Source organism: Colius striatus, chromosome 22, assembly GCF_028858725.1.
Source record: "Colius striatus isolate bColStr4 chromosome 22, bColStr4.1.hap1, whole genome shotgun sequence".
Classification (NCBI taxonomy): domain Eukaryota; kingdom Metazoa; phylum Chordata; class Aves; order Coliiformes; family Coliidae; genus Colius; species Colius striatus.
The window spans coordinates 2,799,229-2,811,436 of record NC_084780.1 but is presented as its reverse complement, the minus strand read 5'-3'; the positions used below and the strand labels follow the sequence as shown (position 1 = coordinate 2,811,436).

Sequence of the window (12,208 nt, the reverse complement as noted above, 5' to 3'; positions counted from 1 at the left end):
GGATTCCTGAACCCCAGGAACACTGTGGGATTGTGCTGTGGCTCCATGGAGCTGGCAGCTGCCCCGTGGGGATGCCCAACCAGCAGGTTTCCAGCCGAGGTACCTGCTCGCATCTTTATAACCACCCTTTCCTATTTTATGGCCAGGGCTCAGCAAACAGCCCTCCCCCATCTCTCTCGCCCCTTCCCCATTTCCTCTCCAACGTTTCATCATTTCAAGGGGAATAAAGTTTCCAGCAAAGGGGAAACACAAACTCCCTCCCCGGGCCGCGGCCTTTGAAATTGTACGCGGTGCGTTTGATGGGCTGCCGGGGCCAGGCCCCTGCTCCAGGTTCCCTTCAGATCACACCACAGGGCAGGAAGCACAATCAGCCCCTTGGAGTGACAGTTTCATTAGGCCATGGCCGGTGTTTTTCATTTTTCTCCCTTTTTATTGCTGCTTTTAAAAATGCAGCTAATGAGGAACATGCCTGAGAGCAGAGCAGGGCCCGGCCTAATGGCTCCCAACGTCTGCAGGCTCCAGGGGGAGGGGGAGCAGCGAGAGCAGGCTGATGACCTTAGACATTTGTGCTCCAAAAGCAGCCTTTAAAAAACAAACCAACCCACCACAACACCCCAAACACATAAACTCACCCTCCAGCAGGCTCAGGGTGCAGCAGCCACGGGGAGATGCAAAGCTGTTGCAGTGGGTGCGGATTTTGGCTTGGGGAAGGGAACATCTATTTTCTTTATGAGGGAAGGCTGAGGGACCTCGGGCTGTTCAGCCTGGGGAAGAGACTGAGGGGGGAGCTCAGCAACACAAGTGCCTAAAGGGTGGGTGTCAGGGGGATGGGGACACACTTCTCTGCAGTGCCAGGACAAGGGCTAATGGGCATCAGCTGGGACACAAACAGTTCCCCTGGCACAGGAGGAGAAAGTCCTTTGGTGCTGAGGTGAGGGAGCCCTGGCCCAGGCTGCCCAGGGAGGGTGTGGAGGCTCCTGCTCAGGAGGTTTCCAACCCCACCTGGACACGTTCCTGTGCCCCCTGAGCCAGGGGAACCTGCTGGAGCAGGGGCTGGAGCAGCTCTGCAGGGCCCTTCCAGCCCTCACCATGCTGGGATTGTGTGATTTGCAAGCCAGGGCATCATTGCAGCTCCCTCCTGCTGATATTTGGGGTACAGCAGGGTCATCACTGTCCCCTCAGTCACCCACTGGTGCTGGGTGGGAAGGAGATGTGATGAGACTGAGAAAGTAACTAAATGCAGCTGAAGTTTCGTGGGCGATTCCCTGAGCCATGCCCAGGCTCTGGCAGTGGCATCGCCCCGGCTCTGTGAAGGGGACAGTACTGGCAGCAGTGCCAGGAGCAGGGGCTCTGTGGACATCACTGCAGAGTCAGTGCTTGGAGACACCAGAACAAAGGGCCTGTGGTGCAGGGGGGCTCTGGGAAGGGGAAGGCAGGGCAGTGGGACGTGAGCTGGGTGGCCACGGGCTCGCTGCACACTGTGGCCTCTCTGAGGAGGATGTGTGGTCCCTGCACAGCCTTGGCACCCGTGTCCTGGCTGCTGGATCCTTGGCCTGAGCCCCCCAGCACCGTGCAGGCACAGCTGGGGGCTGCCTGTCCCCCTTCCTACCATCCCCCTCTGCACAGGCCTGCTGGTGTTTCTCATGGAGGGGCATGTGCTCGGCCATGCTCCCACAGCCCCCAGCAGCCCAGCCACACGCTTGCCCAGGGACTCTCTGGCTTTGGTCCACAAGGCTCTATCCCCACATGGGAGCAAAAAGAAGTGCTGGGGTGCCTTGTTCCCTCTCCAGAATGACTGGCACGAAGAAGGGACATCCCCCAGCCATGGATGGGCTGTGCCAGGCCGAGTTTCCTTTGCAGGCCAAAGCTCAAGGTAATTTTTTTGAGGCAATGCGCCGAAGTGATCACTGTGTGTTTCAGTCCCAGTTTGGGGGATCTGCAGCCTTGCTCAGGCTGCTCTCAGCCCCTTCTTGGCCACTTCAGGCTCCCACGTGCTCCCTGAGGTGCTCAGCACCCTGGGGCTGTGTCTCACTGGGGCTGCCACACATGGCTTTAGCTTGGCTGCCCGAGCCAAGCAGCGCCAGTGCCACTGGCAGGCTGTGGTCGCCTTCCCAAAGCCCGTGGCTGTGCAGCAAGCCACACAGCTCCTCTCAGGGACTGCAAGCTGGCCCCAGCACCTGCTGGTTGTGCTGCAGTGAGGGTGAGGACCTCGATTCCCCCAGACTAACGGGCTGCACTAACGCTGCTGGTAACACGCTTCGTCCCTCCTGCATGGGGCACAGCACGAGGGCAGGGAGGGGCTGCAGGGACAGGGGCTGCTTCTCACAGCTGAAGTCAGGAGCATCACACCCAAACCTATTGGGGTTTGGGCTCTTTTTGGGAGGTGGGAGGAGAATAATCATAGTACTAAAGAGACAAAGAGACAGCTTCCAGCAGGCTGGAAGGGCAGGAGCTGAACCCATGGCTGTGTGACCAAGCTCCTTGCTGGAGACTGCTTCTAAATCACTTTTCTATAATGTTAAACAGGGGAGAGACACTTCCAGCAACACGTTATCCTTGAGACGTTTTCTAATGGTAAATATTTTCGTTGTCTATCTCTACCGAGGGGGATGTAACCACCAGCTCTGCTCTGCTCTGCTCTGCTCCTCACCTCGAGGTCACTGCTGGGCTAGGGGGAGGGCTGAGCTGCTGTGCTAACTGCATGCCTCGCTAACCCTGGCCCTGCTGCTGCTCCTAAACCCGGCTGAGCCAGCCTGCCCTCGGGACACTGCCTCTGGGGACAGAGAGAGGGACCCTCCCGTGGCTCTGCTTGCATGAGGGGGCTCTTGCATTGCCTGGTGCAGGGGGTGAGAAGCTGCTTGCCCAGGGCTGTGGTGATGGTTGTGCCCTCCCTGCAAGCCTGAGAGGAGCTGCTGGTGGGCTGCTGGTGGCTGTGTGGTGGGGAGGGGGATGCTTGTGCCCATCTCCACGCTGCACACTGCCAGTTATCCCTTCCCAGAGCCACCTGCTCACAGACAGTCCCCTCTGCAGGTCTGGGGTCGTTTGGGGGGTGTCAGGTTTTGGCCCAGCAAAGCTGCTGCCTGTGCCCAGAGGCAGCCAGGCCAGAGCTGCAGCAAACTGCAGACCTGCACTGACCCTTTACCAGACTGAGCACCTCAGCTGCTTCCCAAAGGGCTTCTCTGCAACCCCCATGGGGTCTCTGAGCCCCTGATGAAGGTAAGACAAGCCCTGTGCTTTGCCAACACAGAAACTGAGGCAGTGAAGGGGCAGCAGCTCGTCTACCAGGGGGAATCCTGTTTGTGGAGGGTCTGGGAGCACCAGCCATGGCTTTTGGGGGCTCTGGAGCTCTGCTGTGCTCCATCCAACCCGGCTGTAATCCCACCCATACCATGCACTTATCTCCCCTGCTCGTGGGCTCATAGTCCTGCTGCCATCACTGATGGGCAGGGTGCTGTGGGGCACAGACAGGGCATGGGCAGGGTGCTGTGGGGCATGGACAGGGTTCTGTGGGGCATGGGCAGGGTGTTGTGGGGCACAGACAGGGTGTTGTGGGGCATGGATAGGGTGCTGTGGGGCACAGACAGGGTGCTGTGGGGCATGGGCAGGGTGTTGTGGGGCATGGGCAGGGTGCTGTGGGGCATGGATAGGGTGCTGTGGGGCACAGGTAGGGTGCTGTGGGGCATGGGCAGAGTGCTGTGGGGTACAGCTAGGGTGCTGTGGGGTATAGGTAGGATGCTGTGGGGCACAGACAGGGTGCTGTGGGGCACGGATAGGGTGCTGTGGGGCATGGGCAGGGTGTTGTGGGGCACGGGCAGGGTGTTGTGGTGCACAGGTAGGGTGCTGTGGGGCATGGGCAGAGTGCTGTGGGGCACAGACAGGGTGCTGTGGGGCATGGACAGGGTGCTGTGGGGTACAGCTAGGGTGCTGTGGGGCATGGACAGGGTGCTGTGGGGCACAGGTAGGGTGCTGCGGGGCATGGGCAGGGTGCTGTGGGGTACAGCTAGGGTGCTGTGGGGCATGGACAGGGTGCTGTGGGGTACAGCTAGAGTGCTGTGGGGTATAGGTAGGGTGCTGTGGGGTACAGCTAGGGTGCTGTGGGGTATAGGTAGGGTGCTGTGGGGCACAGACATGGTGCTGTGGGGCACAAGCAGGGTGCTGTGGGGCACGGACAGGGTGTTGTGGGGCACGAGCAGGGCAGTGTGGGGCATGGGCAGGGTGCTGTGGGGTGCAGGTGGGTGTTGTGGGGTACAGGTATTGTGGGACATGGCCAGGGTGATGTGTTGTAAGGCTTGGGCAGGATGTGGTGGGACTCGGGCAGGGCACTGTGGGGCTTGGTCTGGGTGTTGTGGGGCTCAGGCAGAGCATTGCAGAGCTCAGTCTGGGTGTTGCATTGAGTGGTGGGGCTGAGGATTTCTGTGGCACAGCAGCTGGCAGAGGGGAGGGTGGAGAAGAGCATGTGTGTGCAGGCTGCTGTGTGCTCACCCTCCCTGGCCAAAGGCCTCTGTGTGTGTGGGGTGAGGCAGCACCAGGCTGGGAGCAGCCCCATGGCTGCTGCTCAGCCCAACAACGTCCCCTGGGCACCACCATCCCCACCTCTGCTGCCCAGCAGCACCCCCAAGCCTTTTCCTTTGCTGAGGGGTTTGCAGTGATGCTGCAGCCATGCTGGCTCAGCTCCTGCCCCGTCCATGCCCCCATCCAGCACGGGAGTGTGGGCAGGGTTTGCTCTGCGTTGCTGTTGCAGCTCCTGCAGGTGCAAAGGGGCCAAGAGATGGGTGCTGCTGTGCTGGGGGAAGCTGTGAGCACAGTGATGCTGCTCAGGGCACTGCTCTGCCCAGGGAGCACTGTGCTCCCCCATGCAGCCCCTTCACTTGCACTTGGGCCTCAGCAACACCCCAGGCAATGCTCCAGGCTTGGGGATGTGTGGCTGGAAAGCTGTCCTGCAGAAAAGGGCCTGGAGGTGTTGATCAACAGCAGCTGAACATGAACCAGCAGCGTGCCCAGGTGGGAAAGAAGGCCAAGGGCATCCTGGCTTGGATGAGGATGTGTGACCAGCAGGCCCAGGGCAGGGATTGTCCCCTGTGCTGGGCCCTGGGGAGGCTGCAGCTCCAGGGCTGTGTCAGTGCTGGGCCCCTCACTCACTGCCACAGGGACACTGAGGGGCTGCAGCGTGGCCAGAGCCGGGCACAGAGCTGGGGAAGGGGCTGGAGCACAAGGGGCTGGGGAGGGGCTGAGGGAATGGGGGTGTTGAGCCTGGAGAAGAGGAGGCTGAGGGCAGCCAGCAGCACTCTCTGACACTCCCTGCCAGGAGGCTGCAGGGAGCTGGGGGTCGGGCTCTGCTCCCCAGCCATGAATGACAGGCCAAGAGGCAATGGGCTGCAGTTGGCCCAGGGGAGGTTGAGGCTGGAGCTGAGGCAGAACTGTTTCCCTGAGAGGGGTGTGAGCCCCTGTGCCAGGCTGCCCAGGGAGCTGGGGCAGTGCCCAGCCCTGGAGGGATCCCAGAGGCGTGGAGCTGAGGTGCTGAGGGCTGTGGGTCAGTGCTGGGCTGGGCAGGGTGAGGGCAGGGCTGGGACTGCAGCAGCTTTAAGGGCTTTTCCAAGCCAAGTGATGCTGTGATTGTCCATCTCCATCCCACTGATGCTGTGATTGTCCATCTCCATCCCACCGAAAGCAGTCCCTGAGCTGGGACCATCATCTCATCCAGGCAGCAGCCCTGTTAAACCAATCCTCTGTGTGCTGCTTCTGCATCAGCTGCTGGAACAAAGGCTGCTGTTAAATAATTCATTGGGCTTGCAGAAGGTTTCCCTTCCCCTGGGTGCTGTGTCACTCACACCACACTCCCTGCCCTCGTGCCAGTCCCCGTGTGACCGGGGCTGCGTGTGGCACAAGGGCCCTGCCCAAGGGGAATAGCTGCACAAATCCCACCCTTGCCTTTAGCTTTTGTAATTGTGCTGCCTATTAATTTCATCAAAATGGGTCCCTTTTGTTCTCTTATTATGGGACAACCATAAAAATAGCAGCAGCAAGAGCAGCACAGAGCAATCCCAGCTCCCTGCCCCCGAGGCAGATGCTTGCGTGGCTCAGTCATCCCCGCCCCATGCAGCGCTCTCAGGGAGCAGGAGAACCTGGGATTTGCTCTTTCCAAGGAATCTCTTCAAGGCATTCTTCAGCTCTGGGTTCCTTGAAGCCTAAATGCCTCATTTATCTAAGCAACCAGCCTTCTGAAAGGAAGATTTTATTATCCTTTGTGAACAACTTCATGCACTTCAAGCCATTGTTCTGGTGGTTTTGGGCTGGAGTTGGGGGCTGAGCTCACAGGGAAGCTGTCAAGCTCCAAATCTTTCATTTCAATGAGTGTCCCTCTAGTCCCACCACCAACAGCTGACTTTGATAATACTCAAATAATTAGCCTTGCTTTTTTTCCCCCCCCTCCCTTTCCCACTGGTGCTGCCTGGCTCTGTGGGTGGGTTCTAATTAAACCAAGGGGCTCCCAAATTAGCCCATGAGCCTGGACCATCCAGAGTGCTCCAGTTGGGGATGGTGGTGTGGGGGTCCCAGGTTGGTGACAGAGATGGCAGTGAGGGGGATGGGACCTCCCCCAGACCCCTCTGAGGGACAGGGGCTGCACATCCCTGGGGAGCTGCAGCCTGGGCACCCCTGGCCAGACCTGGCCCTTTGTGCCCCGAGTCCTGTGGCTTTGTCACTTGGCAATGGAACTCCTCTTTGTTGGAGCTGCCACCAGGCTCTGTTCTCAGGGAGCACACAGCCCCAAAGCCAGTGTAGGGGCTGAGCACCATGGGGTTAATGCCACAGAGCTTTTTCCTCCATCAGCTGAAGCCATCTCTGCTTCTCCCAGCCCTGCTGTGCCCTGACCCCATCCCCAGCCTGGCCAGGTGCTGCTCTGCTCCCTGCACACAGCTAACAAAGCGTCCTCTGAGGGGACAGGGCTGTCCCCATCCCCTCTCTACCTGAGATCCTACACCCGGGCTGTAGGAGCAGGTTGTTGGAGTGCAGGAGGCTTGCACAGAGGTTTGGGTGGCACGTTGGGAGCCCTGGGTGCATTTTGCTGCCTGTGACAGGGGCTGAACCTCACGTGTCCTTATTTCACCTCCACAGTCCCTGGGGAGCAGCAGCTGGGGCTCAGAGGGGCCGTGGGAAGGTGACGGGTGTCGGGTCGTCTGCAGAGGCAGAAGATGCTGCAGGACCTGTGTCTGGGGGGGTTTATTAATTTGGGGCTCCATGGCCTCATGTCTGTGAGAAAAGGGCTCCCAAGGTGCTGAGGGGATGGAGCATCTTCCTGCTGAGGAAAGGCTGTGGGACCTGGGGCTGTTCAGCCTGGAGAAGAGACTGAGGGGGGAGCTCAGTAACTCTTACAAGTACCCAAAGGGTGGGTGTCAGGTGGATGAGGGGACACTTGTTTCTGCAGTGCCCAGTGCCAGGACAAGGGCTGATGGGCATCAGCTGGGACACAAACAGTTCCACTGGCACAGGAGCAAGTCCTTTGGTGCTGAGGTGAGGGAGCCCTGGCCCAGGCTGCCCAGGGAGGGTGTGGAGGCTTCTTCTCAGGAGGTTTCCAACCCCACCTGGACACATTCCTGTGCCCCCTGAGCCAGGGGAACCTGCTTGAGCAGGGGCTGGGGCTGGATGAGCTCTGCAGGGCCCTTCCAGCCCTCCCTGCTGGGGTTCTGTGAGAAGATAAGAGCATTTCAGTGGGCTGTGTGAGGAGCTGAGCACCAGCTGCCTCCTCAGTGCTCCAGTGTAGGGGGTATTTGGGTGGTGTGGGGACATCAGGGTGCTGTGACCCACCTCAGCCTTTGCAGCCCTCCTTCCTCACCCCAGCTGCTCTCTCCCCTGTCTGTGCAGAGACGTGTGCTGTGAACAACGGGGGCTGTGACAGCAAATGCCACGATGCAGCAGCGGGGGTGCACTGCAGCTGCCCCATGGGCTTCATGCTGCAGCCCGACAGGAAGACCTGCAAAGGTATGTGTGTGTGTGAGCAGGGCTGGGGGCTTCACTGCTCACCCTTGGCTGGCTCAGACATCCCTCTTGTGCCCTCAGTGCCCTTAGAAAAGGCTGCTTTAGCTCAGCTCAGCATTGCTGACTTGTTTGCATCTGTGGGGTGGGGACAGGGGTCACCCCCAGGCGTGGGGCTGAGCTGTGGTGGGTCCCACTCCCCCAGGAAGCCTGAGTGGAGTAGGAAAGGGAGGGTCAGGTCATGCTGAAGCCAGTGACATGGCACTTGTGGAGCTGGAGTGTCCTGTCCCACCTCACTCCACCCTGCTGCCTCAGTTTCCCCCCAGGTAGGGAATGTGTGTGTGGTAACTCAGAGCTGCTCAAGTCCCTCTGTGCTCATCATCCAGCTGGGCCCAAGCTCCATGTCCTGCTTGGGGGAGGATACCCTGGGCTGCCATGTGCCTCTGCACCCTCCCACCATCAGCCCCAGCCACCTGGATTGGTTCACAGCCACCTCAAAGCCTCCTCACCCCAGGCAAGGGGATGCCACGACCCCGGGGGCTGCCAGGCGCCTGTGTTGTGTCTTTCAGCAGCTTCAGGAACTTGACCCCAGTTGAAAGCAAAGGCTGTCCCACTGCTGGCTGCCTGTCTACCTGCTGACTGCTTCCAGAACCCCTTGCACCCTGTTATTTTATCAGAGCATCCCTCCCCCACCTTCTCCAGGTCTCCTGTTTCCAGGAACATGCCATAACCTGGAGCCACGTCCCCTGTGTCTGAGGGTTTTATTATGGCTGGGGGCTGCTTTACAGCTCCTTCCCTTGCAGCCATAAAAAGCAAGGCACAGCCCCAGAGAGACAGAGCTGCTGGGGACAGAGGGGACAGGGAAGGTGACTGCCTCTTGCTGTTCTCCTTCCATTTTCCAGGTTGTTTCCTGGCAGCAAATCCTGTGATTAGTGGAGAAAGAGAAACCCCCAGAGCCAACCCAGAGCCCCAGTGCTCAGCCTCTTCCCAGGCCCTTGGGGCTCTTTGCACTTAGTGTGTGCTGTCACTTGTAGCTCTGTTTGTGGCAGGAAGGAGGTGGCAAGCAGAGGGGTGAGGGGTGACCAGTATCTTCTTGAATGGCTGTTTTTAAAGGAGGGGGTTTCCCCTCCCAGCTTGGTCTTTCCTTCCCCCTGCTCCTAGTCCTTGAAACTAGCCCCCACCCCAAAGCTGTGACTCTGCAGACTCTGGTGTGGTGCTTTCCTTTGGTTGCAAAGCTCTTTCAGAGCCTGGCTGTGCTCTAGGGGATGCTCAGACCTGCACAAGTTGTTTTGCACAGTGTCTAAGGGCAGCTGAGCCCAGGAGCTGCCCAGTGTCCCACAGCAGCCCCAAACGCACCCAGATCAAACAGCAGCCACCTTTCCCTTGGGCCAGCAGAGCCCAGAGGGTTTCCTCCATTTGGCAGCTGCTGGTGGGATGGGGGTTGGAGGGGAGACCCCTCTGTCCTGGCCCAGCATCTCAGCCAGTGTCCCCTGTGCCCCTCCGCAGACATCGACGAGTGTCGCCTCAACAACGGCGGCTGCGACCACATCTGCAGGAACACGGTGGGCAGCTTTGAGTGCAGCTGCAGGAAAGGCTACAAGCTGCTCATCAACGAGAGGAACTGCCAAGGTAAAGGGCAACAGGACCCAGGCAGCTTTGCCCTGCCTGGAGACAACCCCCTCTCCCTGCTCTCTGACATGTGCCAACCCTCCCGTGGCTGCTGGGAGGGTTCTGCCCTGGTTACTCACCCTCTCTGCTTTCCTCAGACACCCTCCAGGGCTTTAGAGCTGGGTTTGGGTTCTGCTCTGGGGCTCAGTCCTTTGATGTGCAGAGCTGGGCTGTCATCCCAAGCCCTGCTCCTGCCTTGGCATTTCTTGGCTCTCCTGGCAGCAGAGCTGAAGTCAGCATTTAGGCAGATGCCAGGTGGAACCCTCCAGCCTTAGAGCTGTGATGAGAGTTTGTGACATTCCCTGCAGCCCCTTGGGCTGTTTCTCCACCATTCTCCCGGGATGGCTGATGGGGAGAGCAGTGGGATGTGTCCTGCCTTGCCTCTGCCCCTCCACCAGCACCCACAGCAGGGGCTGGATCATGCCCTGCCCAGGGACACGCTGCTGGGGATGCCAGCAAAGCACAGCAAGGATTTCAGGGGCTTTTGCAACAGGATTCCTCCTCCCTACGTCTGTTGGAGGGCAGGAGGGGAGAGTGAAGATGAATCCTGTTTGCTCTGTTGGAAACTGGCTTCTCCATGGTGCTTTTTCCTCCTGTCCCAACAGGGTCAAGTGAGCTGGCAGGTCTCTGGGCCATCCCAGGGGGAACACAGGGCTCTGTGCCCAGGGGTGTGCATGAGCCTGAGTGTTGCCTCCCAAAAGTGCAGAGCTGGGGCAGGAGAGGGCTGGCACATCCCAGAGCTGCCATGGCTTTCATCTCCATCCAGCTTCTGCACTCCTGGGCAATTAACTTAATGAAGCCAAGGAAATGATGCTCAGACCCAAGGGGTTGGATTTGGCTGCCCAGCCGGAGCCTCCCTGCCCCAGGGAGCTGCCCTGTGGGGCTGAGCACCATCCCAGGGCAGGACCTGCCTGCTCAGCATCCTTCCCTGGCATGGGGCAGCAGTGGAGGCTCTCACAGCCACCCTGTGCCAGGAACACAGTGCTGACCCCATTTCTCCTGATAGAGCTGCAGAGGGGCTGCAGGAGCTTTGGGAGGGGAGGGCAGGGCTGGTGCAGTGGGGTACTTGTAGTGGGCAAGGAGGGAGCTTGAAGCATCCCAGTGCAGGGTGCCAGGGCAGCCATCAGCTCAGTGGAGCAACTGGAGCAGGAAGGGGACAGCCCTTGTGCCTGAGGCTGCCCCTCCTCATGCCAACCCCTCACCTCTCCTCTCCCCCTCCCTTCAGACATCGACGAGTGCTCCTTTGACCGGACCTGTGACCACCTCTGCATCAACACCCCAGGCAGCTTCCAGTGCCTCTGCAACAAGGGCTACACACTGTATGGGCTCACTCACTGTGGAGGTAGGGCTGGCTCTGTCCTGGCAGGAGAAGCCCACCAGCCTGCTGGGTTTGGCTCCTGGGGAGGCACACAGGGCCCCGGGGATGGGGCAGCCTCATGGTATCTTGCTGCAGGACCCCTGGGGGTACCACTCACCCCATGGGCTCGTGGGCAGGGTCAGTTCCCCACATCCCCTGACGTGGGGCCAGGCAGGGAGGGGGCTCAGAGCCAGCTACTGGTGTCTGCAACCTCAAACAGAGCAACAGCAACAGTTTGTGACTTGTCTGCAGTGAGAGAGGGAGAAATCCCCAGTGTGTTTGGCAGGGAGCTGGGCTGGGGAACATCCAAAGGGTTTGATTTAGGTTTCACAAGGCAGATAACACCCAGGGGTGGGGGCAGATGAGACACCTTTGGGGGGGTTTGCTGTTGGTGACACAAACACTGCCTGGCCAGCCAGGGCAGGTGACCCTCCTGTGCTCCCAGAGTGCAGCCAGTGGGAGCCACTGCAGCCCTGGATACCCCCCTGTGACCCCACAGCAGGGGAACTGCTGCCCCCCACCCCTGCTCCCATGAAGGGAGAGCTGGGCACAAAGCGGGGTTTGGCCTCTCCCCACCTCTGCCCCTGCTTCATGCCAACCCTGAGGGGTTGACCCTCTGTTCCAGGCTGAGGCAGAGGGTCCTCACTGCAGGGAGCTGCCAAACAGCTGCCTTTAGAATGCAACTGCTTCTGTGTCAGCTCACTGTGCTGCTCCCCACAGCTCCCCACCACGGGGCTGGCTCCCAGCTCATCCTGGGTGGGCTGCAGCCGTCCCCCCAGCCCTTGGGGAGAGGAATCCCGTGGGGCTGAGGAATGGCTGGAAGCTCCCTGTGGGTGCACAGCCCCAACTCAGGCATGGAGCATACATTTAGCCATCCAAAATCAGAGCCCTGAGCCAGTGCAGTGCCAGGCAGAGCCCCCCCAGCCTCTGCCTCTCCCTTCTCCCCCACAGACATCGACGAATGCAGCATCAACCGCGGGGGCTGCAGATTCGGCTGCATCAACACTCCCGGCAGCTACCAGTGCACATGCCCAGCTGGCTGCAAGCTGCACTGGAACAAAAAGGACTGCACAGGTACAGCCAGGGCTGGGCAGGCTCCCAGTGCCCCCTGGCACCTCTGGCACCTTGGGGTTAAAGCACAGGGGGTCTGGGGACGTGCTGGCACAGGACACTTGGCTGGGGCCCCGTGTGCACCTCGCAGGGGGCTGGATG

The 12,208-nt window shown here is 60.0% G+C and overlaps 2 protein-coding genes across 3 annotated transcripts in view; both read left to right on the top strand.

Moving 5' to 3' along the window:
* SCUBE3 (signal peptide, CUB domain and EGF like domain containing 3) overlaps window positions 1-12,208 on the top strand; it is a 42,851-nt gene that overhangs the window by 21,579 nt on the left and 9,064 nt on the right. For both annotated transcript variants that reach the window (XM_062013817.1, XM_062013816.1), the window contains exons 7-10: window positions 7,861-7,977; window positions 9,478-9,600; window positions 10,865-10,981; window positions 11,948-12,070. In XM_062013817.1, the coding sequence (XP_061869801.1) occupies window positions 7,861-7,977; window positions 9,478-9,600; window positions 10,865-10,981; window positions 11,948-12,070 (480 nt within the window). The remainder of the gene's footprint in view (window positions 1-7,860; window positions 7,978-9,477; window positions 9,601-10,864; window positions 10,982-11,947; window positions 12,071-12,208) is intronic.
* The window catches only part of ZNF76 (zinc finger protein 76), a 30,353-nt gene continuing 25,633 nt past the window's right edge, over window positions 7,489-12,208 (top strand). Inside the window, exon 1 of the mRNA XM_062013830.1 lies at window positions 7,489-7,509. The gene's annotated coding sequence lies outside the window, so the exon portion shown is untranslated. The remainder of the gene's footprint in view (window positions 7,510-12,208) is intronic.